At 38.7% G+C, this 27,636-nt stretch overlaps 1 protein-coding gene across 1 annotated transcript in view; it reads left to right on the plus strand.

Moving 5' to 3' along the window:
• LOC147394213 (P-loop containing nucleoside triphosphate hydrolases superfamily protein) overlaps positions 1 to 27,636 on the plus strand; it is a 73,087-nt gene that overhangs the window by 2,506 nt on the left and 42,945 nt on the right. Inside the window, exons 4-9 of the mRNA XM_086454559.1 lie at positions 18,380 to 18,478; positions 18,568 to 18,636; positions 18,730 to 18,864; positions 18,945 to 19,013; positions 26,650 to 26,705; positions 26,885 to 27,044. Coding sequence (XP_086310685.1) covers positions 18,380 to 18,478; positions 18,568 to 18,636; positions 18,730 to 18,864; positions 18,945 to 19,013; positions 26,650 to 26,705; positions 26,885 to 27,044 — 588 coding nt within the window. The remainder of the gene's footprint in view (positions 1 to 18,379; positions 18,479 to 18,567; positions 18,637 to 18,729; positions 18,865 to 18,944; positions 19,014 to 26,649; positions 26,706 to 26,884; positions 27,045 to 27,636) is intronic.

Below are 27,636 nucleotides of genomic sequence, written 5' to 3' on the forward strand. Positions count from 1 at the left end.
AGTTGATTGGAATCACCAAATTAATTACTTCTTGTTGCTCATAATCGTTGACCATTTAAACCTTACATAACAAAATTCATAGTTTTGATTATTGACGATGTTTGTTACTCAATCTTTATTTTTGGTGTTATTTCCCATGTTGAACTCAATATTATAAAATCTCTCATGCCTTGTGTCCTCGTCGTGCTTGGTGATATCGAGATTGCATTCTCTATTTTTTCCTCACTTTCAACAGTATTTTAAGGGAGGCTGTTATTAGGGGTGCACACTGGATCCTGTAAATCCGAGAACCGAACCAATCCGAAGCCTTTTGGATTGGATTGGTTTGAGTACGGATTGTAAAAAAAAAAAACCGATTGATTTGGTTCAGTTCAGGATTAGGGGTATAATAGAACCGAACCAACTTTTATATTTATTAATATATATATATTGTTAAAATAAGTCTAGATGTCCTTTTTAGTCTTTTTACCTACTTAGATTGTGAAATAGCTTTAAAGCCTAATTAGGGCTAATTAATAATTAATTTTCTCTTCTCTCAATTTTGAACTTGGTATCAGAGCCTGCTCTTTGAACCTCTATCGAACTCCTTCTTCATCTGTTACAAACTCAATCGACTTCTTCCTTAAAACAAGTCTCTATACCACTCGCTTCAAGCATATCACCCCTACGAGGGTTCTCTGTTGCTACAAACCCTAATTGCATCATGCAATAGGGAGTTAAACAAGATTCAAAGCCTGTGATTAGACTGTACTCACAGCAATGATGCTGTTTAGGGCCTGCGACACCCAAGGTGGCTGTATCTCTGCCTTGCGACACCCAAGGTGACTTTAGTGAAGTCCTACGACACCCAAGGTAGCAGCCTAGACATCTGTGATCACGTAGGTGATTGTGTTTAAGCTTTTTCAACACAGCAGGTGGCTGTTCTGTTTTGTACGAAATAGCTGGTGACTGTCTGGACCCTACAACCACAATAGGTAGTTGATTCTTGAGCAGACGACCCCAATAAGTGGCTGTTCTGCCTTGTGCAACACAGCAGGTGGCTGTTTTTAATTGTTTTTTGAGCAAACGACACCAGTAGGTGGCTACTCTGTCTTGTGCGACACAACAGGTGGCTGTGTTTTATTTTTTCGAACCCGGTAGTGGTTATATGAGGGTGCCAGCAGTGTTTTTGAACACATACGGAATTTTTCGATCACAGTAGGGTGCTGTTTGAGGCTGTTCTCACACTTATCTTGCTCATTGATTCCCTATACTTGCGGTAATGATTACTTGGGTCACTCACAACAGTGTTTAATCAGCCTTTACAGCTCTTTCGATCGTGCATTGTCACCTTTAGGGTGCTGCGATCACTTTATCCTAGGGAGTCGTGCCCTCATCTTCTTGAACTCTCTTTAAACCAAAGTACTCGGATTATTTGATGGCCCCTGAGTCATCCTCTTCCTTGATTACTGGTATTAGTAATAGATCGAGTTGTCTTCTTTCTCATTCAACCGACTTTCCAGGTATTCAAATTACTACCGTGAAATTAGATGGTCCTAACTATCTCCTTTGGGCACGATCGGTTGAAATGTTCATTGGTGGAAAAGGGAAGATCGGTTACCTCACAGGGGCGGACAAACAACCTGCACAGACCGACAGTTCTTACTCACATTGCTTTGCTAATGATTCTATGGTCCATTCTTGGCTAGTTACATCTATGCAACCACACATTGCAGCCGGTTTTATGTTCTCCTCGACAGCAAAACAGATATGGGATTTCGCAAAGAGCCTTTACTCCCAACGTCAAACAATGTCCGGATTTTTAACCTAGAGCGTGAGATTTCTTGTCTCTCGCAGGGTAACTCTTCTGTTACTACCTATATATCATAACTATGTGCTCGATAGGAAGAGTTGACATTTTATTCTTCGTACTACGCCTGGAAAGACCATCTTGATAAGACATTGTATGCGTCAATTTTGGATAAGAATCAGGTTTTTCAGTTTCTAGCGGGTCTTCGGAATGAGTTTGAGTATGCGAGAGTTCATTTATTGGGTATGGATCATTTTCCGTCTCTACAGACTGCATATTCTTATGTCTTGGCTGATGAGAGTCGTCGCGCAGCTGTCTTACCTCTTTCTTCAGGAGATCACTCCACTATGCTTGCTCGCCTACCTTCTCCACATTCTCATAGTGGATCTCTGTCTACCCGTCAACGATATAAGTGTGATCATTGTGGAAAGTTGGGTCATGTGAATGCTCGTTGTTATGCACTTTGTGATTGTCCTAATTAAAATCGTCAACAGTCAATGATCTTCAGCTCATGTAGTCTCTCAGCAGACAATTGACTTAGCACATCCTTCAACTACAGTTTCCTTATCGAATTCGGTATCTCTATCCCAAGTCGAGCTTGATGAATTTAGAAAATTCTTCAATCAGATGGAGACCTCATCTCAACTAGTTTCTACCTTCGCTCACTCAGGCACCTTTGCATTTGCAAACATGTTTCCACCACTTCATCACCATGGATCATTGATTCTGGTGCCTCTGATACCATGACCGGTACGTCTTCCTTTTTTAAAACCTATAGTGTTTGTTCTGGTCATCGCAAGGTTCGCTTGGCCGATGGTTTGTTGTCTTCTATAGCTGGTCAAGGTCATTTTCCTGTTACATTTCGTTGTCCCTAAATAACACACTACATGTTCCTCAACTTACTACTAACCTTATATCTGTTAGTAGTCTTACCAAAAATTTTAACTGCAGTGCAACCTTTTATCTTTCTCATTGTGTCTTTCAAGATCTGGGGTCGAAGAGGACGATTGGAACTGGATGTGAAGTGAATGGATTGTATCTCTTGGACGTACCCGGTTCATCTAACACTCATTCTGTTTTTCAACTTAGTAGTAGTAGTAGTAGTAGTAGTAGTTCTAGTTAGTCTAATAAGGCTCTTGTAATGCATTGGCACTTACGATTAGGCCATATTTCCTTTGGTTATTTAAAACACATGTTCCCTACTTTATTTAATAATAATAAGTTACTTGATTTTTCTTGTGAAACTTGCCAATTAACTAAACATGTGCATTCTTCTTATCCTGTTAGTATGAATACTATTGCACCTGTTTTGTTTGACCTAATTCATTCAGATGTGTAGGGTCCTTCCTCAGTTACATCTATTCTTGGTTTTCACTATTTTGTCTTATTTATCAATGACCACAGTCGCATTACCTGGGGTCTATCTTATGAAACACAAGAGTGAAGTTTGTGGGATCTTCAAGCAATTTCTTGCTATGGTCCATACCCAGTTTGGTCATACAGTCAAGACTTTCCGTTCTGATTATGGAACTGAGTACACCTATAGTGAGGTCTTAAAATTTTGTTTAGAGTCTGGCATTGAGTATCAAATATCTAATGTTAAGACTCCTCAGCAGAATGGTCGTTCAGAACGAAAAAATTGTCATATTCTACAATTAACTTGTGCCATCTCTATTGATATGAACGTGCCACAATCCTATTGAGCAGATGCAATTCTTACTGCTGTATACCTTATTAATCGAACCCCCTCTCGGGTTCTTCAATTTGCCACGCCTTTCTCTCAGCTCTGTCTAGATCATCCCGTGTTTCCCCTGTCTCTGCGTGTGTTTGTATTGTTCAAATTCATGACCAAACTCGTACTAAACTTGACCCTAAGGTCGTAAAATGTATTTTTTTGGGTTATTACTCTACCCAGAAAGGTTATCGTTGTTATCATCTTCCTTCTCGACGGCGTTTCATTTCTCGGGATATTTCATTTTTTGAGCATACCCCCTACTACAATGGGTCTGTTGGAATTCAATTTGAGTGGTTTCCCCTAGACTCTTTTGATGATCCCCTACCTGTCCTCTTTGCTCTTCATTTACCTGTTCCTCCTTCCCCCCCGTCTGTTTGTTACCTTTTCCCCTGCAGGTTTACTCTTGGCGTCCACGTGATATTATCATCACTCCTATGCCAGACCAGCTTGCCTCCTCGCCTCCAGCTCTGCCTCCTTTTGTTTCATGTGATGATCGTCCTATTGCCACTCGTAAGGGTAAGTGCACTTGTACTTATCACATTTATAATTATGTATCTGATTCAGCTCTCTCACCTTCTTATCAGAGTTTTCTTGCTTCTGTTTTCGCTATTTCTCTTCCTACTACTGTTGCAGATGCTATTACCTATCCAGAGTGGCGAGCAACTATGATTGATGAGTTGACTGTTCTTGATAAGACTTAGACTTGGGAAATTGTTCCTCTTCCACTTGGAAGGAAAGCTGTGGGATGTTGCTGGGTTTTCACCCTTAAGCATAATCCGGATGGTTCTATTGCTCGTTATAAGGCCCATCTGGTGGCCAAGGGTTATACTCAGACTTATGGGATTGATTATTAGGAGACATTTGCTCTGGTTGCCAAGATGACCACCATTCGTGTTTTCCTTTCTGTTGCTGCTATTAAGGGCTGGTCTCTCTATCAGTTAGATGTTAAGAATGCATTTTTCAATGGTGATCTTCAGGAAGAAGTATATATGGTCCAACCTCTTGGGTTTCTTTTATCTGCTTCTCCTACCCATGTTTGTCGTCTTCACCGTTCGCTTTATAGACCATATATACTTCTTCCTGAAGATCACCATTGAAAAATGCATTCTTAACATCTAACTGATAGAGAGACCAGCCCTTAATAGCAGCAACAGAAAGGAAAACACGAATGGTGGTCATCTTGGCAACCAGAGCAAATGTCTCCTAATAATCAATCCCATAAGTCTGAGTATAACCCTTGGCCACCAGATGGGCCTTATAACGAGCAATAGAACCATCCGGATTATGCTTAAGGGTGAAAACCCAGCAACATCCCATAGCTTTCCTTCCAGGTGGAAGAGGAACAATTTTCCAAGTCTAAGTCTTATCAAGAACAGTCAACTCATCAATCATAGTTGCTCGCTTTACTATGGCTATGCATCAATTTGGATTCCATCAAAGTTCTGCTGATCACACTTTGTTTTTGCGTCACTCCCAAGGTAAAACATTGCTCTGATTGTTTATGTGGATGACATTGTTTTTACTGGAGATGATGATGATGGCATTACCGAGGTAAAAACTTATTTAAGCCGTCAATTTGAGATTAAGGACCTTGGAAATCTTCGCTATTTTTTGGGTATTGAAGTTGCGCGGTCCCGGTCCGGTATATTTATTTCTCAACGCTAGTATGTCTTGGATTTATTGCGTGACTCCGGTTAGCTTGGTTCTCGTCCCGCTGATACTCCTATTGAGTATAATCACAGGTTGGCTGATTCTGAGGGGGAGTGTGTGTCGGATATTGGTCAGTATCAGCGTCTTGTGGGAAAATTGATCTATTGGTCTATGACTCGCCTTGACATTGCCTATGCTGTTAGTGTTGTAAGTCAGTTTATGCACTCGCCTCGAACATCTCATCTTACTGCTGTTTATCGTATTCTTAGATATCTTAAAGGATGTCCTGGTCGAGGTATTTTATTCAGCAATCATGATCATCTACGTGTTGAAGCATGGACAGATGCAGATTATGCTGGTTCAGTGACTGATAGACAGTCTACTTTTGGGTATTGTACTAAAGTTGGTGGCAACTTGTTAACGTGACGCAGTAAGAAGCAGTATGTGGTATCTCGGTCGAGTGCTGAGTCAGAATACAAAGCTATGGCACTTGGAGTGTGTGAGTTGTTGTGACTTTAGATTTTACTAGCTGACTCCTGTCTTCCTATGCCAATCCCATTCTTAATATATTGCGATAATAAATCAGCTATTAACATAGCGGGAAATCCGGTTCAGCATGACAGAACGAAGCATATTGAAGTTGATCGTCATTTCATTAGAGAAAAAATTGTTCTTGGACAGATTTGTATTCATTTTATTCCTACATCTCAACAACTCGTTGATTTTCTTACCAAAGGTGTTAGCAAAACCACCTTTGAAGGTGTCCTGTCCAAGTTGGGCGTTATTGATATCCACGCACCAACTTGAGGGGGAGTGTTAAAATAAGTCTAGATGTCCTTTTTAGCATTTTTACCTACTTAGATTATGTAATAGTTTTAAAGCCTAATTAGGGCTAATTAATAATTAATTTTCTTTTCTCTCAATTTAGAACTTATATATATATATGTATAAAAAATATAATCTTAAAAGATATAAGGTAAAAACTAGGGGTGCAAGTTAATTCGGTTCAAACCGAGAACTGAACCAAACCGTGTGTTTTGGATTGGTTTGGTTCGGTTTAGATTAATAACGGTTCGATTTCGGATTTTCAAAATAAAGAACCGATGGATTCGGTTCGGTTCTCGGTTCAGACTTAATAAAAAATTGAACAAAACCGAAAACCGAGCCAACAATTATTTTTAAATAAAATATAATTTTTTTTTTCTTTTTTAAAAACCCTAAACTGATTTTTTGTCTTTCATTTTTCCCTCTACTCTCTCTCTCTCTCTTTGCCGTCGGAGGAACTGTTGCCGGGCTGTTACTACTGTTGCTGCTCTCTCTCTATCGTCGGAGGAAGATTTGCTGCTGCTTTCTCTCTCTCTCTCGTCGGAGGAGGAGCTGCTGCGGGTTGCGTTCTCTCTCTCTCTCGGTGTGGGACTGCGGGCGTGCGAACTTTGGTGGCCGGTAGGTCTTCTCTCTCTCTCGACGTGCGGCTGTGGGAGTGTGACTGTAGGTTAGCTAAACTCATTTTGTTTTGGGGTGGGTTTTGGAGAAAAATTAATTTTTTCGATAATTTTTAGAAATCCAATTTGTTTTTTTGAAATTAATCTAATTTTTATGTGATGTCATAAATTTTTTTTGGTTTTTAATTTTTTATAATTCATGTGTTTACTAAATTTTATTGATAAATTTGTGGGAGAAAAACTTTTTTTTGTTTTTTGCAACCCATGGAACTGAACAGAACCAAACCGAATTAAGATTGGTTTGGGTTGGTTCGATTCTAGACCAAATCGGTTCGGTTCTGGTTTTCATATAATGGAACCGACTTTGGTCGGTTCGGTTCTAATTTTACTCTAAATCGAACCAACCTGAATCAAGTTGCACCCCTAGTAAAAACATTCAAATAATACTCAATCATCCTTTACAAGGTAAGTGTTAAAATTGACTTTTTTACTTTATTTTTTAATTTTTTCATGATTTTTATTTTTAATGTGTTATGCGTGATGCTTTGTTTAATATTTATTTTGCTTAATTTTAATTTTTAACTATTTTAATTGGACTATTGAAAATAATAAGTATGAGAACCGATCTGAACCAATCCGAACCAAGGTTGGTTTGGATTAGTTCAATTCTATAGGGTAATTGGATTGGTTTGGTTTCAAATTTATAGAACCGATCATGTTTGGTTCGGTTCCGATTTTGCCACAAATCTGAACCAATCCGGACCATGTGCACCCCTAGCTGTTATGATGCATTGTATCACCCCTCAAGACTTTTGATTGTATTTTTCAATGATAGGTCTATATGATGGAAGGTAGAGCCTGCGTTGTTGTTGGTTTTTTTCTTATTGATAGGCCAAGCTTTATTAATTGAAAATAAAGAAAGAAAAGAGGCCAAGGAAGGCTCGTAACAGAACAAACTGAAAAAAAAAAAAAAAAAACAAAATGAAAAAAGCTACAAACAAGCAACAAACAACGAGCAACAGGGAAGACAACAAACAACAAATAACAAGATTCTCTTGCTGAACATAACAACTCCCACTTGAACAATAGATCTTTGAAATACCCTCCTCTGAACGTTTTGAGTAACTTGTGTTCTTTCAACTAAGACCAGCGTAATATGCATTTGTACTAGAAACATTCTAAGTATTGCTAACTTTTAAATAGATTTTTTGTTTACATGGATCATCCGGCTCAAAGTTTACTCAAAAAGTAGGATAAGCTTGGTGTGCGGCATGATAAGTGTATATAGCTTATCTATAGACTTCTCCGAAAAAAAAAGTGGGTAGCTTATCTATAGAGTTCATCCTTTGAACATAAGAGAGGAGCTAGACAATGGTGCAAATCTGTTGAGTTATATAGAGATTGTTTGCAAGCATTTTTTCTGTTTTGCCAAGTATTGTGGAGGGAAACCTGTTGAGCAGCCAAGGCTTGGATAAACTCTTTCAAGTATCATAGCAATTGACTTTGGTTTGGAGACCATGAAGTCTTTCGATTATGCCAAGAACTCTTCTTCAGATTTTGGGTGAGAGATATGCACTAGAAAAGAGACTAATACTAAATTTTAGAGATCTAATTTACTGATGGATGCACATTACATAGGGAAGTAAATTAAGGTGGGAAGGAGTTAAAACCCACTTTATGGGTGGTGTATCTCATTTGTGGCCTTGTTCGAGTGAATAGTTAATTCTTCATTCATGAATGCATAATGCATATTTAATGGAAGTAAATTACCAAAAATAAACCAATGCGTGTTTCCAAATCCTAATCTCAATCAAAATTTCTAAAATGATCCATATCAATTCAATATTCAAGTTGAAGAAACAAAGATAAAAAAAAGACATGGATGGGGATAGTGAAAGCATATATGAACTCATTTTCAAGTTTTTTTTTTATAAGTGTAAATTTTATTGAGAAGAAAAAAAGAAAGAAAAAGAGGTTGAGATAGCCTTCGATATAGGAAAAAAAAAACAAACACCAAGAAAAACAAAGAAACCCTCTAAACCTACACTTCACAGAGTGCATCCCATCTAAATACAAAGTCCTCAAACGAAAACCCAACGAACTCGCTGCTCAACTTGCTTGTACCATTGTTTTAGTCTATGTGGATGACATCATTGTGATTGGAGATGATGCGCAGTGGATCGATAGGATTAAGACGCTATTGGGTCGTGTTTTTGAGGTTAAGGACTTAGGTCTACTCAAGTATTTATTGGGGATAGAAGTAATTCGCTCTTGTCGTGGTATATCGTTATCTCAACGTAAATATACAGTGGATCTTCTTCAGGACATTGGGATGCTTGGTTGTTGTCCTCCTTTCTCTCCTATGGATCAGAATCATCGTCTTCAAGCTGATTCTGGCGATCTTTTATCGGATCTCTCTTCTTATCAAAGAGTTGTAGGTTGTATGATTTATGTAACTAACACTAGACCGGACTTGTCCTTTGTGGTCAGTGTGGTCAGCCAGTTTATGCATATTCCGCGTACTTCTTATTTTGATGCAGTTTATTGTATTTTTCGCTACTTGAAGTCACGTCTTGGTCTTGAGCTTTTCTATTCTTCGACTATTTAGCCGCATTTGTCCTGTTTTATAGATGCTGATTATGCTGGCTCTCTTATAGAAGAAGAATTGTTGAAGAATGATTGTCAAGTCTCTATGTGAGAGCTTGGCAGGCATTTATATTAGTATAAAAGTAAAAAAGAAAAAAGTGCCCTTACAAACCATAAATAAATAAAAGCTAACTAAAAAGTTCTATCTAAATAACAACTTGAGCTAAAATAACTAGATTATTTCTAATACTCCCTCTAAAGCTGGTGCAAATATATCAACTAAACCCAGCTTGACAAGATGAGAATTAGTGATAGATGGACCAACAGACTTCATAAGCATGTCGGCAAACTGATCTGCAGAAGGAACGGAGATTGTATGAGGATCACCAGATCGAACTTTCTCTCTGAGAAAATGAATATTAACCTCAATATGTTTAGTTCTTTCATGAAGGACTGAGTCAGAAGGCAGCATAATAGCAGACTTGTTGTCACAGAACAAAGTAAAAGAACCTAAGACGAGAAATTTTAACTCTGCCAGCAAAGAACGAAGTCAAGTTAGCTTACATGTGCCAAGAGTCATAGCACGATACTCAGCTTCAATAGAAGAGTGAGAAACCACATTCTGTTTCTTACTTTTCCACGAGATAAGGTTATCACCATAAAAAATACAGAAACCAGAGGTAGATCTCCTATCTATGAGAGAACTAGCATAATGTGGAAGAGTTGAAAACTCCAACATTAGGATGCGACTTCAAGTAACGAAGGATACGATAAACGACATCAAGGTGAGAAGTACGCGGAGTATGTATAAACTGACTGATCACACTAACTGTAAATGATAAGTCCGGTCTAGTGTTAAATAAATCAGACAACGTACAACTTTTTGATAAGAAGAGGGATCTGATAAAAGATCATCTGAATCAACTTGAAGACGATGATTCTGATCCATAGGAGAAGAAGCAGGACGATAACCAAGCATCCCAATGTCTTGAAGAAGATCCAATGTGTATTTACGCTGAGATAGTGATATACCACAGTGAGAGCGGGTCACTTCTATTTCCAAGAAGTACTTGAGTGGACCCAAGTCCTTAACCTTAAAAACATGACCCAAATAGTACAGTAACTTTGTCAATCCATTGTGCATTATCCCCAATCACAATAATGTCATCAACATAGACCAAAACAATGGTGCAATGACCATCCACTCTTCAACGAACAAAGTTAGTATGATCTGAGTGACATCTAGAAAACTCCATGGATAAAATAACCTCAGAAAACTCCATAGATAACTTCAGATTGAATGGGTTTTCCCTCGGTTATTCTATAATTTAACTATTTTAATTAATATAGATTCCTTCTAAGCTTTCACAAAGTAACTTGACTATTCTTCTTTACAGATTCTTCTGACCACAAGTAGAGAAGACCCAAAATATTTAGAAATACTACTTGGATGGTACTTTTCTTTCCCTGGAACATCCTTTTCTTTCTCTCTTTCCAAAGACCCCACCCAATAGCTGGAGGAAGAATGGCCTAGAGGTATCTTTTTTTTCAAGAGAAAACCTTATATGTCCAACTTTCTTAGAGAGTAAAGAGTAACCGAAGGAAAACCCAATCAATCTGAAAAAAATAAAAAGCACAACCAAATTTCCTTCGAGAAAGAAAAATGAATTAGAAGATGATTAACAGACTCCCCATCTCTTTTACAAAGAAAACAAAAGTTTGGACAAATCCACCCTCGAATGATCAAATTATCTAAGGTTAAGATCTTCTCGAGGAAGGCAAGCCACAAGAAGAGGGAAACCTTGGAAGGGATGATGGTAGACCATAATATATATTTTGAAAAAGACTGATAAAAAAAAGGGAGCAAGGATTTATAGAAAGAGCAAACAAAAAATCTCTTATCCTTACCTTGGTCCATTCTCTTCTATCTTGATCATTCTCCTTGATTAGGTGCGAATTTAGGAGATCTAGAAGAGATGTCGCCTTGATTATTTCCCAATCATTAAGATTTCTTCTCAAGCCCAAATCCCAGGATTGAGTATGTACTTTCATTGCGAATCAGACAACTTTGAATCGTACTATTCTTTTTCAATAAGCAAGCGAACAGAGTTGGGTACTAAGTTGACAAATCAGATTTGCTACACCATCTTATAGATATCTGACCTAGGAATTAGAGAAGATAAAGAGATAAATAAGAGAAAACAAATTTTAGAAAATTGATACTTTATTTTTCCTTGTAACTTGTTTATATAAGTTACATAATAAATAGGAAAAGACAGAAAAGGACATGAACATAAGTAGACATAAATCAGAGGAACTAAATGAAAGGAAAACTATCACTGATAACACTCCCCCTCAAGTTGGTGCAAAGATATCACACATGCCCAGCCTGCCCATAAGATTATCAAAATTGGCATGCTCATGGCTTTAGTGAGTACATCGGCTAATTGCTGTGTAGTAGGAACGGAGAAGGTGTAGATGTCATCGGAAGTAATGTTCTCCCTGATGAAATGGCGGTCAACCTCAATGTGCTTGGTGCGATCATGTTGGACTAGATTATGAGTTATGCTAATGGCAGCCTTGTTATCATAGTAAAACTGAAAGGGCATAGGAGGTGAACAACCGAGTTTACAGAGTAATAATCGTAACCAAAGTAACTGACATATGCCAAGAGCCATGGCTCTGAACTTAGCTTCAAAATTGGAGTGAGCAACTACGGACTGTTTCTTACTGTGCCAAGTTACCAAATTACCACCCACCATAGTGCAATACCCAGAAGTCGAACGACGATCAGTAATAAAGCTCACCCAATCAGTATTGGTCCATGTTTCTACATGCATGTGACCATGGGAACGGAATAGTAAGCCTTTCCTCGGACATTCTTTTAGGTATTGAAGGATGCGTAGGCCAGAATGAAGATGTATCACATAATGGGTATGCATGAATTGGCTAACAACGCCTACAACATAGGTAATGTCGAATCGCGTAAGAGATAGGTAGATGAGTTTACCTACCAAATATTGATAACGACTGATATCTTCAAGGGCTTCATCATCATTGTCACTCAATCGGTGAATGGGCTCAATTGGAGTATCAATTGGTTTAACCCCAAGTTTGCCCACCTCCTGGAGCAGATCTAACACATACTTGTGCTACGAGATAAAAATGACTTGTCTTGAACCAAGCTACCTCAATACCCAAAAAATATCTCAGAAGTCCAAGGTTTTTTACTTCAAAGAGATTTTCAAGAAGATGCTTCAAAGTTTGGATCTCAGTAGGGCAATTGCCTGTAATGACAATGTCATCGACATACACAATAAGAACTCTAGTCTAAGGTCTACTATATTTGACAAATAGTGTGTGATGACATTGTTTGTAACTCATATCTTGCATAATAGAGTGGAACCGCTCAAACCACACATGTGGGAATTATTTGAGACTATATAAGGACTTCTTTATGCGACATACTTTCCCATCAGCATTGGAAAAAAGAACTCCTAGATGAGTATCCATATGTACTTCTTCCTGCAAATTAGAATGCAAGAAGGCATTTTTCACATCTAGTTGGTGAAGCTCCCACGAGAAGTTGGCTGCCGAGGAGAGAAGGACACGAATAGAATTCATTTTTGCTAATAGGGCAAAGGTTTGTTAATAGTCAATGTTGTAAGTCTGAGCATAGCCCTTAGCAACCAATCAAGCCTTATACCTGTTAATCGATTCGTCTGACTTGTACTTCATTATAAACACCCACTTGTAGCTAACAAATTTCTTTCCTTGTGGTAATGACATTAACTCCTAGGTATCATTCTTTGCTAAAGCTCTCATTTTCTCATCCATAGTCTATTTTCACTTGGGATTGGAGAGAACTTCTTTCACACTGGATGTGATGGAAACACAAGACATAGTAGCTACAAAAGAGCAATAGGATGGAGACACATCATTGTGGGTTTGCTTCTAAGCTGCCCCGCCTCCAAGAGAATTGGAGTGTCATTAGAAACTAAGCTTTGAACTAATGTTGTTAAATAGTATATGCGGCCATGTGCGACCAGTACATGTTCGCATATGCGATTTCGCACATCGCATATGTAGGGGCATGTGTTGCAAGAAAAAAAATGTAGAAAAATATGTCATCACACAAATCGCATATGCCATCGCACACTTTGCATATGCCATTGCATAGTGGCATATAGCATAATTTGGGCTATGCAACTATAGCATATGCGATTTTCACTTTGAAAATATATGCGAATATGCGACCACATTTGACAACACTTCTTTGAACAGAAGAATGAAGCACATTTTCGAATTTCTCCTCCCAAAGACTACCCACCAAAAATTTGTTTATTCTTGAAAGTCTAGGACAGACTTGGTTGTTGGACCAAGTGAAAGATCTTCTTCCTAGGGAATTCTAGCAGAGAATGCCCATTCATGAAAGTGATAAAGTCCCTCATTCCTTTTGTAATTCTGGATCCCCACTTCTTTCTTGACTGAATTTGATAACTTCAAATCCCCTCCAAAGACACAAGATTTGTCCCAATAGTCGACAATGTCCTCCAGCTCTTCCCAAAATTGGCCTCTTTTTCAACTTTTATTTAGCCCATAAATATCGGTAAACACCCATTGAAATTCATCATTCACACCGTTACAAAGCACTGAAATTAAGAAAGCACCAACTAAAGTTTTAGACTCGCAAATCTGCTTCCTATTCCACTTCAAGATAATACCCCCAGAAGATCCCAAAGTTGGAAGAGTCGTCCAACCAATGTCTCCACACCAAAGATCTTTAATTTAACTATGATCACAAACCGCCAACTTTGACTCCTGTAAAGTAACTAATAATGGGTTTCAGTTTCTTCAAAGAAGTAGCCACCACCAATTCATTTGATTGTCTATCCATGTAGGAGCAAGTAACCAGACTCTCCCATTAAGGTTGATTAGGACATTCAACCCCTTTTCCACCCTTCCTACCAGACTGACTAAACCCCTCCCCCTTAGGCACTTAATCTTTCAAATCACCTATGGCAACCCTCATAAATAAAGAAGACTCCTTATCCCCTGTCTCTTGAACAATGCCAAAAGATTCTGCCAAAAGCAACGCCCGACTCAACAACTAGTTCATTGTTTCTATTTCTGTTCTAAATAACCAATTCTCTACCTCTTTTGGACCTTGCTCATCATTATCTCTGTCAACACAATCCCCAAGGCTGAAGTCCTCTGTCTGGTTCGCAATCTTCACCTCTGACGGGAATGATGGAACCAAAAGACCTGAATGTTATCAAGAGACATCTTTTCTGTTCTCCCAAATATCTACCTAATTCTAGTAGTGTTCTTGTAGAAGCAGAGTGGACCAAGGAGATAAAATTTTGAGACTTTTCATCAACAAACCAGCCACGAACCAAAGCAAACAGAGAAAGATTCCAAGAGAAACTTGAGGATGCAAGCACCGAGTCATTTTGAAAGAAAAAGATCGAACTAGAAGAAGCGGAAGAATAAGGAGACCAGAATGGAAGAAGCACGGTGGACATACCTCTTTCAGCAAAACCTCCTGATCTTACCTTCCTCACAGACCAATTATTGGTGGTCGTTGGAAAAAGGGATTGTCTTGGGTGACTCCCGAGAGCATAACGTAGTCTCGCTCAAATTACAGAGACTGGAATCAGGTGAGCAACTGAATGATCTTGCCTTGGCTTCATTGGACTTGCTTTGTCTTCATTACTGCCCAAAAATCTGATGTTGCACTCCTTGTCCCTGTTCTTCAAATGATTTGTATTAGCATCAACCGTCCCAAAACAATCATTTGGAACATATCTTACTTGAAAATTAAACGAAAGTTCGTCTCGATCCAACACCGAAGGAACCTCATCGAGCCCATCTTGATTAGACCACAACCCATCTGAATTCTCAAAAGTTTTTTGAAGAACTTTTCTCTTTCCACAAGCTGAAAATTTTGGATTGAATTGAATTGAATTCCATCGCCTCTCCCATCTCCCCTGCTTTGAAATTTTCCGTATAATTCTGATCACCTAAGACCAAAGGATCATCCTTGCTTTTAAATATTAACTCATCCAAGGTCTTTTCTTTGAAAAGAGGAGCCTTGTTCCCTTCTGTAACTGGGGAAGGACAAGAAAACATAAAATCTTGAGTGCCTTCGTGGGCTGACATAAATGGGTTGCTCGGCCCATAGGCATTGTCACTAATCAAGTCCACAGAGCCAAACTAGATTTTATCGCTAGCCAGTTCCGACGATTCCAAGCCTATGAACATAACCTTATTAAGCTCAAAACACGCCTTAAGATAGACTGGCTGATATCGTCGTCATCTTATAAAAAATTAATATTTTTGTAATTTCCTTAGCTTGTGGGCAAGTGAGGGATCGAACCCAAGATAAAGGGGGGATGTTACCAAGTTAGTAAAAATGAAGTTAATCTAAGTTACAAATTTAAAATTTGTATTTTTGTGAAATAAAATGGAGAGTAAATGTTGCTGGAAAATAAAGAAATAGAAAGGAAATTTATACTAAGAAAGCAAGAAAAACCTATGATTAGCAAATAAAACTGTATTTAAGTCTATCCTTCTTTGTACTCAACCTTAAGGGTTTGGTGTGAGCTCCTTTGATTGGAAGATATGGCATGAAGCTTGAAATAATACTATAGTTAGGACTCCTTCACTCACTAATGTGTGAAGTCTCTACCACCAAATATCTAGATTAAACATGTTCTATCTTGATCTTATCTAAGCATAAAACATCTAAGTTAAGCATATGGGGTGTAGAGATTCATCTAAAGCTTTGATCCATTAAATTGGATAAAATCTTGAAGAGAACCCTATAAACAACATAAAGAACATGGAAGGATAAATAAATAAACACATAATTAAAGCTTGCTCTTAGGTTTCCTCCTCTCACTAATAGAGGGAGTCTAGTCTATGGTCATTGCAAGGATACAAGAAGAAGTAAGAGAAACAACACTTGTATTCATGTGGTAACCAATATACATTATTTCCTTGTGAAATTATAGAAGTTGCTGAAATAAAACTTAACTAAAAAATGAAAATTGTAGAGAAAATGCCAAGGGCATTGGGGGAAGAAGAGAGAAGGGACAAGGGCCCAAGGATTCTTTCCTAATTGGGAAAATGATCTATTGATAGACATGAGGTCTCTCGAAGGATCGAAAAATAGTCGTTATCACACTTTCATATAATCTCACGTGCGGAGCACATTGGAGATTTTTTTAGGGCAATCCATTCGAGGTGGATTGCGCCACATTGCTTTGTGACTGCTCTACATTGATCTAAAAGCATCCAGATCTCTATTTTTGCATGACTACTTGATTGGTCTTCCTAATTGTAATGCACTCTTGATTGATTGATTTGGTGTTTATCTAGATGAGTTGATCATTGACCTGTATAGCGAACACATGCGATCAATTTTTCGATAATTACATTTATTTTGTGCCATTAGGCCTAATTAGCATGGTATAACAAGAAATGTGATAAATTTTTAATATACTTATTTACCTAATCTAATGAAATAAGGACGAAAATCGAGATAAATGTTTGGGAAAAGTGCAGATAAATTAGTGTTTTGAGACACTGATCACTAGCCCATTCCCAAAAGATCCCTCGTTACACTTATCCAGCTTTCGAGTATAAATATCCAGGCTTGCCACGCGTCGATCTACATCCTCCCCTGAATCACCATGTGCCCCTATATTTGTACTCAAATTCAAATGAATAGGATAATTCTCCCTTACACTACTGCCCCCCTGAGTCTTGATTCTTCCAGGTTCTTTTGGATAATTCCAGGATTCATCTTCTCCGCTGTTCCTAAAGTACATATCTGGTTATCCTGACGATCTTCTATGGATAAATTCTTCAGTTTAGATAGATTCATCAAGTTCTATACCAACTTTATACCGAAACCCTCCAAAGGACAATTGAAGCCCCCTTCTTATTTTTCATGGTTTTGCAACCACTTATGGCCTCATGGAGGTTAAATCCTCCATCCATCTAGTTTTGTTGTCTACCTCCAGCAACCACCCCTCCTAATTGACTTCCGAAATTTTATACACCAACTCTTCTCACAAATGGAAAGGCAGCCCCCAGATTCTTACCCAAGTACCAGACACCCTCCATCTTGGATCCAAGCAGTAAACATTTGCTAACCAACACCTTAGTTTAACCGTTTATCCTTTTATCGTCAACTCCCATAGACCACAGATGGTCATCGATTCAAAGATATTATTTGTAAGAAGAATTCGCCTCCTTACACCCCAGCTCAAGAGTTTTCTGTTGAAGGAATTGGTAATCTTCAACGCATGCTTGAAATACCTCGACATCTCAACATAATCCAGATCATCCAACTCAGTTTCGCAAAGAATTGCCCATCTCCATTTTCCAAAGAATTTATTCTGATACCAATCCAAGATTTTTCCATTGTTGAAGATGAATTTTCCTGAGAATTTAACGAGACACCACCCTAATCCTACACCTCCGAGCGAACCCCTTGCATAGATTTACATTTTTTAATACCTCAGACCACTTATGATTTGGAATTTGGGTAGAAGTATTTTCTTCCAGGCTCAACATCTTTTCTTTCCTACTGAGAAAAGTCTTCAGCTAGAAAGGGATTTTCTGTAGCTGCAGCTGAATCTAAAGACTTGCACAACCAAAATCTTCTTCCTCCAGGAGGTTTAGTCTTGAATCCCAGTTTCTTCTGACCTCTGTTACCTCCACCTCTTTTCTATTCCTCATGCAACACTATCTGAACTCAAAGCTTTTCTCTTCGACTCTACTACCAGTCTCGATCCACCGTTGCTGAAATTTCTCTCAAACTCATCTCTACCATCGCTGAAATTCTCTTCCTGTGGTTTTTTTTCCTGATCTTTCAATCCATTTTCAAGTTTCAATGGCAGAAAACTTGGCTTTGGATAGAGTGGCATGGAGGAACAAGATTTGTTTAGCCAAACCCTGAACTTCATATCAGTAAAATCTCAAATAATCTCTAATGAAGTATAATTGATGTATTCAGACCTAATTAAATTTCAACACTACCTTCTAAGTAGGTCTGTGTCTTAAAAAGGGATTGTAAAATGAGCATTCCAATTGTCACTTTAGACTAAATATTGTAAGACTGTCATTATGTTCAGAAAGTTTAAACAAGCTTTTACGTTGAATTAGGATTTGATGAAGGGTAAAGATGCAGTGATGCCACTTTTTGATTTCCAAGAAAAGAGACGAGTCGGTTCAAAAACAATAAAGAGTTCTTCATCAGGGGTGGTAATATTCATATTCCTTCTTTATTTTTTTTATTATAAAAATTATGTCATTTCAGCAATTCGTTACCTACATTTATACATCTTGTGCAGGTAATCATTGATGGTACTTATGCTCTACACTCAAAGTTGCGTTCTTTGCTAGATATTAGGGTTGCAGTGGTAACTTTCTGGTTCCTTGAATTCAATTGCTATTAAATAAATGCTTATTTGCTCCAGCATTATGATTCTTTCTCCCAAATGTTTGGTGGTTAGGTTGGTGGTGTCCATTTTAGCCTACTTTCAAAAGTACGATATGACATTGGGGATTCTTGTTCCCTGGATTACCTCATAGACAGTATCTTCCCATTGTTCAGAAAGCACATTGAGCCAGACCTCCATCATGCCCAGGTTTATTAATTTAGATCTCCATGTTACTTTAAAAATTTTAATCCAGTACTGATATGCTATTTGTGGTGTTCGTTCTGCAGATTAGAATCAACAACAGTTTTGTTTCATCTTTTAGAGAGCCTATCTACAAGCTGAAATGCAAAAGTGAGGTCTGTACATATATTTTAATTTAATCACATTTGTTTACTAAGCTCTCCTCTCTTATGTTACCCCCAATTTTTTTAATGCTACATGTCCTCTTTGGTAGTTCAAGGTTCTAGAGCAACAACATAAACCCTATGATTAGTTATTCACGTGAAGTTGATGCTGACATAAAAGACATACTTAAGTTACCAAACTACCCCCAAACATCTATACTAAGACCATGGGCCAATAAAACATAAAGATAAGCCCAAAAACATAAAATAAGTCTAAAATTAAAGCCTAAGAAAAATGCTACTCTTCAAACTTTGATGTCCCCATCAAAAGCTTTAGGCCTAATTAAGGATTTCACAAGAAGCAGAGCTCCTCCCCTATCCCAAAGGTATGGGGTCAGCTAAACGAATCCTTTTCCTCCATTCCACTCTATCCAGAGCTAAGTCTTCTGATACTAAAAGTGAGTTCATATATGCTTTCACAATATCCATCCATATCCTTTTGAGTCCTACTCTAGCTCTTTTAGGGCCTTCAACTTGAATGGTTCTTCTATTTTGTAATTGGCTTTCCGTTAAATGTGCCAAAACCATCTTAAGCAATTCTCTGAGTTTATCGCCAGTTGGAGAGTCTACGAATCATCTTCTTCTTCATTGTAGATTTGCCTTGGAGGTTTGGGACTATTTCCTTGGATTGTTTGGTGTTGTGCATTGTTGCCCATTGTCCCTCCAATCACTGTTTAAGTCATGGATGTGGATGGGCTATGCATTTTTTTTCTATTGCACTTCTTTTGTCTGCGATATGCTGGGACATTTGGAGAGAGCGTACTGGGTGGGTTTTTGAAGGAAAGGAGCACCTTGTTTAGAATACCGTAATATCAATTATGGGCTTTCTATTTGTTGATAAAAATTTCCAAGGAATTTAAGGGACTGTTCTTTTAGGACTTATTAATGGGATCATATAAAAATTTCCTTTTAATTTTATTGATATGCATCTGTTATGTAGTACTCCAGAAATGCCCCTCCACTTTAACCATCCAGCTCTGATCTCTGGGCAACATCTTCCTCAATCTTTCCATCTTTATGTATAATAGACTTGAGATATCAAAAGTGGTCATTTTGGGGTATTTCTTGACCATTCCTTTCTGTATACAAGCTTAGAGTAATTAAAAAAAAAAACAACAATTATCTTTGGGACACTACGTGTAACACATGTTGGCATAAGTTCGGTGAGGATGTTAGCAGATTCTTGGCATATACTTTACTGCTGTACCTATTAAATGTGTCCAGATGGAGCTTTCAGAATTGAGGCAATTGGGTAGGATTTGAATGGTGTTGTTGTAGCAACCTCGAATGAATGGTTAAATTGGCATAGATGCCTGAGAGGTGGAAAATGAAGATTTTGATATCAGAGTATAGGATAAATGATTGGCTTACTCAATAACTTCTTTGATTCCTCCTCAAAAGATCCAAAAACATTTAGTTGAGAAATGAGCACTCTTTAGTCTTTCTTTAAGTTACTACTTAAATTCTAAAGAGGTTTACTGAGGTCCTCAATGTTGAAAACTCCGGCAGAGTAATCTTTGAGCTCCTGAATAGCTCTAGGTTATCCTGTATTACTTGTATGCTGCACACCTCTACCATCAATTAAGTGAAAAGCAATGGAGAGAAAAGTTATTAGATTGATTAGCCCTAATTAGGCTATATAAGTATTACATAAGATAACTAAAGAAGTGAAAAGACTAAAATAACCCTACAGACTTCTTTAATACTCCCCCTCAAGTTGGTGCGTGGATATCAACAATGCCCAACTTGGACAAGACATCTTCAAAGGAGGTTTTACTAACACCTTTAGTAAGAACATCAGCAAGTTGTTGAGAGGTAGGGACAAAGGGAGTACAAATCTGTCCAGAAACTATCTTTTTTCTAATGAAATGACGATTAACTTCTATGTGCTTCATTCTGTCATGCTGAACCGGATTTGCAGCTATGTTAATAGCTGATTTATTATCGCAATATAATAAGAAGGGGACCGTCACAGGAAGACATAAATCAGCTAGTAAGATTTTGAGCCACAACAACTCGCATACTCCAAGTGCCATGGCTTTGTATTCTGACTCAGCACTCGACCGAGAAACCACATCCTGCTTCTTACTACGCCAAGTTACCAAGTTACCACCAACTTTAGTACAATACCTAGAAGTAGACCGTCTATCAGTCACTGAACCAGCATAATCTGCATCTGTCCATGCCTCAATGCGAAGATGACCATGATTGTTGAATAAAATACCTTGACCAGGACATCCCTTAAGGTATCTAAGAATACGATAAACAACAGCAAGATGAGATGTTCGAGGCGAGTGCATAAACTGACTTACAACACTAACATCATAGGCAATGTCAGGACGTGTTATAGACAAGTAGATCAATTTTCCCACAAGATGCTGATATTGGCAAATATCTGACACACTCCCCCTCAGAATCAGCCAACTTGTGATTCTGCTCAATAGGAGTATCAGCTGGATGAGATCTAAGCTGACCAGAGGCACTGAGTAAGTCAAGAACATACTTACGCTGAGAAATAAATATACCAGACTTGGACTGGACAACCTCAATACCCAGAAAATAGCAAAGATGTCCAAGGTTCTTAATCTCAAATTGACGTCCTAAATAAGTTTTGACCTCGGTAAGGTTATCGACATCATCTCCAGTAAGAACAATATCATCCACATACACAATCAGAGCAACAGTTTTGCCTCGGGAGTGACGCAAGAACAAGGTGTGATCAGCAAAACTCTGATGGAAACCAAACTGATGTATGGCCTTAGTGAAGAGCTCAGACCAAGCACGAGGAGACTGCTTCAGACCATTAGAAGATCGGCGAAGACGACAAACATGTGCAGGAGAAGCAGAAGGAAGAAACCCACGAGGTTGGACCATATAGATTTCTTCCTGAAGATCACCATTGAGAAAAGTATTCTTGACATCTAACTGAAAAAGAGGCCATCCTCGGATAGCAGCAACAGAAAGGAGAACGTGAATGGTGGTCATCTTGGCAACCGGAGCAAAAGTTTCCTGATAATCAATCCCATAAGTCTGAGCATAACCTTTGGCCACCAGACGGGCCTTATAACGAGCAATGGAACCATCTGGATTATGCTTAAGCGTGAATACCCAGCGACAACCCACAGCTTTCCTTCCAGACGGAAGAGGCACAATTTCCCAAGTTTGAGTCTTTTCAAGAGCAGTCAACTCATCAATCATAGCTGCGCGCCACTCATGAGCAATAACATCTGCAACAGTAGTAGGAAGAGAAAAAGCGAAAACAGAAGCAAGAAAACTCCGATAGGAGGGTGATAGTGCAGAGTCAGATATATAATTTGAAATGTGATAAGTACAAGTGCGCTTACCCTTACGAGTGGCAATAGGACGATCATCACAGGGAACAGACGGAGGCGGAGCTGGAGGCGAGGAGGCGAGCTGGTCGGACATAGAAGTGATGGTAGTATCATGTGGACGTCGAGAGTAAACCTGCAATGGAGGAGAGGACGAATTGACGGGGGGTGGAGAGGGAGGAACAGGCATGAGAAGGGGAAATAAAGAAGGAAAATGATCATCAGGTGAATCTAGAGGAAACCACTCAGATTGAATGCCAACGGACCCATTATAGTAAAGAGTATGCTAAAAAAAGAAACATCTCGAGAAATGAAACGTCGTCGAGAAGGAGGATGGTAACAACGGTATCCTTTCTGGGTAGAGGAATAACCCATAAAGATACATTTGACGGTCTTAGGGTCAAGTTTAGAACGATTTTGGTCAAGAATTTGAACAAAACAGACACACCCAAAAACAGGCGGAGGAAGTGGAAACACGGGACGATCTGGAGAGAGCTTAGAGAGGGGTGTGACAAACTGAAGAACACTGGAGGGGGTCCGATTAATAAGGTAAACAGCAGTAAGAACTGCATCAGCCCAATAGGATTGGGGCACGTTCATGCTAATCGAAATGGCACGGGCTAACTCTAGAATATGGCGATTTTTTCTTTCTGATCGGCCGTTCTGCTGAGGGGTCTTAACATTGGACATTTGATGCTCAATGCCAGACTCTAAACAAAGTTTCAAGACCTCACTATAGTTGTACTTAGTACCATGATCAGAACGGAAGGTCTTGATGGTACGACCAAATTGGGTTTGAACCATAGCAATAAATTGCTTGAAGATCCCATAAACCTCACTCTTGTATTTCATAAGATAAACCCAAGTGGTACGACTGTGATCATCAATGAACAAGACAAAATAGCGAAAACCAAGAGTGGATGTGACGGGGGAAGGACCCCACACATCAGAATAAATTAAGTCAAACATAGCAGGTGTAGTAGGATTCATATTAATAGGATAAGAAGAACGCACATGTTTAGCTAATTGACAAGTTTCACAAGAAAAATCAAGCACATTGTTATTATTAAATAAATTAGGAACATGTGTTTCAAATATCCAAAAGAAATATGGCCTAAGCGTAAATGCCAACGCATTACAAGAGCCTTATTAGATTGACTACTAATACTACTAAGTTGAAGAGCAGAATGGGTGTTAGGGGAACTGGGAACATCCAGGAGATACAATCCATTCACTTCACGTCCAGTGCCAATCGTCCTCTTCGACTCCAAATCCTGAAAGACACAATGAGAAGAATAAAAGGTTACACTGCAGTTCAAATTTTTGGTAAGACTACTAACGGATACCAGGTTAGTAGTAAGTTGAGGAACATGTAGTGTGTTAGTTAAGGATAAAGAGGATGTAACAGGTAAAAGACCTTGACCAGCTATGGAAGACAAAGAACCATCAGCCAGGCGAACCTTGTGATGACCAGAGCAAACACTATAGGTTTGAAATAGGGAAGACATACCGGTCATGTTATCTAAGGCACCAGAATCAATGATCCATGGTGAGGAAGTGGTGGAAACACTGTGTGCAGATGCAAAGGTACCTGAGTGAGCAAAGGTAGAAACCGGCTGAGATGAAGTCTCTATCTGATTGAAGAATTTTCTGAACTTGTCAAGCTCGGCTTGGGATAGAGATATCGAGTCTGATGAGGATGTAGTAACTGAAAGAGGTGCTGAATCAGTAGTCGACTGAGAAACTATATGAGCTGAAGATCGTTGAGACTGTTTACGTTGCTGATTAGGATGACCATGAAGTGCATAACATCGAGCCTTCACATGACCCAACTTTCCACAATGATCACACTTATGTTGTTGACGGGTAGGCATAGACCCACTGGGGGGTTGTGTAGAAGATAGGCGAGTAAGCATAGCAGAATGATCCCCTGAAGAATGAGGTAGGATAGCTGCACGACGACTCTCATCCGCTAAGACATATGAATAAGCAGTCTGTAGCGACGGAAAATGATCCATACCCAATAAATGAACTCGCGCATACTCAAATTCGTCCCGGAGACCTGCTAGAAACTGAAAAACTCGATTCTTATCCAGAATTGACGAATATAATGTCTCATCAAGAGGGTCCTTCCAAGCATAGGATGAGGAATAGAAAGTCAGCTCTTCCCACCGAGCACGTAGCTGTGAGATATAAGTGGTAACTGAAGAGTCTCCTTGGGAAAGACGAGAAATCTCACGCTCCAAATTGAAGATCCTGACATTGTTATGACGTTGTGAGTAAATACTCTTTGCGGAATCCCATATCTATTTTGCTGTCGAGGAACATAAAATCAGCCGCAATGTGTGGTTGCATAGAAGTAACCAACCAAGAACGGACCATAGAATCATTAGCAAACCAATGGGAGTAAGAACTGTCAGTCTGTGCAGGTTGTTTGTCTGTCCCAGTGAGGTAACCGATTTACCCTTTTCCACTAATGAACATTTCAACTGATCTTGCCCAAAGGAGATAATTAGGACCATCTAATTTTACGGTAGTGATCTGAATACCTGGAAAATCGGTTGAGTTAGAGGGAAGACCACCCGATCCATTACTATTACCAGTGATTGAGGAAAAAGACGTCTCGGAAGCCATCAAAGATTAGATGTGCTTGAGTTTGAAAAAGAAACTGATCGCAGCACCCTAAAGGTGGCAATACACGATCGTAAGAGGCGTGGAAGATGATTAAACACTGTTGTATGTGACCCGAACAACCATCAAATCAATGGTAACACACCAAGGAGTGGTTCTGCCGTTGTCGTATGCCTCAACTAGGGGTCCAGGTGCTGTTATGTGCCCCAGAACTTCCCAAACAGCAACCTGCTGTTGTTGTGCCCCACTAACGATGGCCTGACAGCCACAAAAAAACTAGTAACTGTCGTTGCTGCAGCCTCCTAAACAGCACCTGCTGTTGCCGCAGCCCAAGAACCAATCAACTGCTGCTGCTGCAACCCAGTAAACAGCATCTGTTGTTGCCGTAGCCCAATAACCAGCCAACTGCTGTTGCCGCAGCCCACCAGACATGCACCTGCTGTTGCCGCAGCCCACTAAACAGCCAACTGCTGTTGCTGCAACCCAATAAACAGCATCTGCTGTTGCTCTAGCCCACTAAACACCCAACTGCAGTTGCCGCAGCCCACTAAACAGCTAACTGATATGATTAAGGGTGTCTACACTGCTGCCATAAGGCTTCAAGAAGATCTCAAGGCCCTATCACATGATGTGATTAGGGTGTGGAGCAAACAACCCCCGTAGGGGTGATCTAGTTATTGAAGTCGAGAGTTGTTGACGATAGGTTTAAGGAGGAAGAGGACTATGAGGTTGTAGCAAGAAGGAAGGGATGGGAGAGAGGGAGGGGACGATGGAGCCTAGGCTCTGATACCAAGTGAAAATCAATGGAGAGAAAAGTTATTAGATTGATTAGCCCTAATTAGGCTATATAAGTATTACATAAGATAACTAAAGAAGTGAAAAGACTAAAATAACCCTACAGACTTATTTAACAAATTATGATATGATCTCAACTGCTTCAGAAGCAGGTTGTTAGCATCACTCCAATGTATCTGTCAAACCAGGCTTGGAGTGATTGTTTGAGCCATATTACCTTCTTTATTTGCGAACTTTCCCTTGAATTTTCTCTTGATTTTATTTGTATTTCTGGTTTCCTTTTAATAAAACCTGAACTTAGAGAGGCACCAAAAAGCAGAAGCCCATTTAAACACATTTGTGAGGTTCTTAAAGAGCAGAATCTTTACTTTTAAGCATAACTTCAAGTGAAATCAGTTGAAGGAATGGCTTTAATTAGGTTGCTCTTATGATGTAATAAGTACATAGGGGAAGAAATGCCATTTCAAGCTATGGATTCCAAAAATTGTTTTATGATGAAAGGCTATACAATTTATGAAACCTTTGTGGTTGCAATTCCTTTGCTTGTGACTGGTACGCATTACATGCTTCATTTGTTTGACCCCGTGAGATCAATGTCTAGTTGTCCCAAATTGCATAAAAATTCACTATATTATGAGCTAAGAGTGTATGGGTTTGTCTGTTTTACCTATTAAAAGACCACTTTTTTTTGTTGTTGCTCTTGTGGGCACCTGGTAAGCTTCGTTATTGTTTTTATTGTCTGGTTCTGTACACGACTAAAATTTTCTGAGACTAAGTAACATTTATTGCTCATAACTTCCTCCTTGAACTAAAATGTGAGGCTTTTGTAACAGTCTCCAAATGGACATTCAACTTACACTTTTCATGGAAACGAAGCACAGACAGATAAGTATGGCACTATAATGTTCAGCTTCCAGCTTCTACAATTTATATATATTTGCATCTTGATGTAATACATCCTCTCTAGCTTCTACAATTTCTAAGCATAATAGTCTAGGAAGTAGGAATATCTGTTGTTATTCTAGGCAACCCCAAGCATCATTATCAGTGGCTTTATTTTGTTGTCAGTTTTATTGAAATGTACCTTAGACCACCATCGGCACGTGAAGAAGCACGTATTAATGATTGGATAAAGGTCCGACAGTCTGGTATTAGATATTATTTATCACTAGGTGATCAGAGGATCGTTGACAAGAATTACATAATCAGGCCGAAAGCTGAGTTTGAGGTAAGTTATATCTTTTAATTAGTATATGGTCTTATTTCAAGTTGTATACTAAATACTTCAAATTTTATTTTTCCTGATAAGTAAATTGTATACTCAGATTATGTCTGGATTCAGTTATCAGTAAAAATATTTGCTCGTATTTTCTCATTTAAAGACATACTGCCATTCAATGTCATTTGTTTGGAGTTTATTATTATTATTATTATTATTATTATTATTAGAAATGAATGTCTTTATTGGAAGGATTACGAGATGGCCTCCAAGAAAAAGAAAAAAAAAAAAAAAAAAAAGACAGCTAACTACCTTTACAACTGAATCCCATCTAAAAAGGTGGTCCTAAGAAAGACGCCACGGAATTCATAAAACAGATTGCACCAAAATCCAAATACTAATAATAACCTCCTGTAAGGACTTCTCCTTCCATTCGAAAATCCTTACATTCCTCTCCTTTCATACCCCCCAACAATCCTAATTTTTTTTACATATTCATTTGGAGTTTATACCTGCAAACAAAATGAATTTCTTATTTTGCTAGCTTTTGTGTATAACTGGTGTTAATGTACAATTGTACATATATCAACTTCTTCCACTG

This window comes from Akebia trifoliata, chromosome 9 (assembly GCF_017979445.1).
Source record: "Akebia trifoliata isolate Shusen 1 chromosome 9, ASM1797944v1, whole genome shotgun sequence".
NCBI lineage: Eukaryota > Viridiplantae > Streptophyta > Magnoliopsida > Ranunculales > Lardizabalaceae > Akebia > Akebia trifoliata.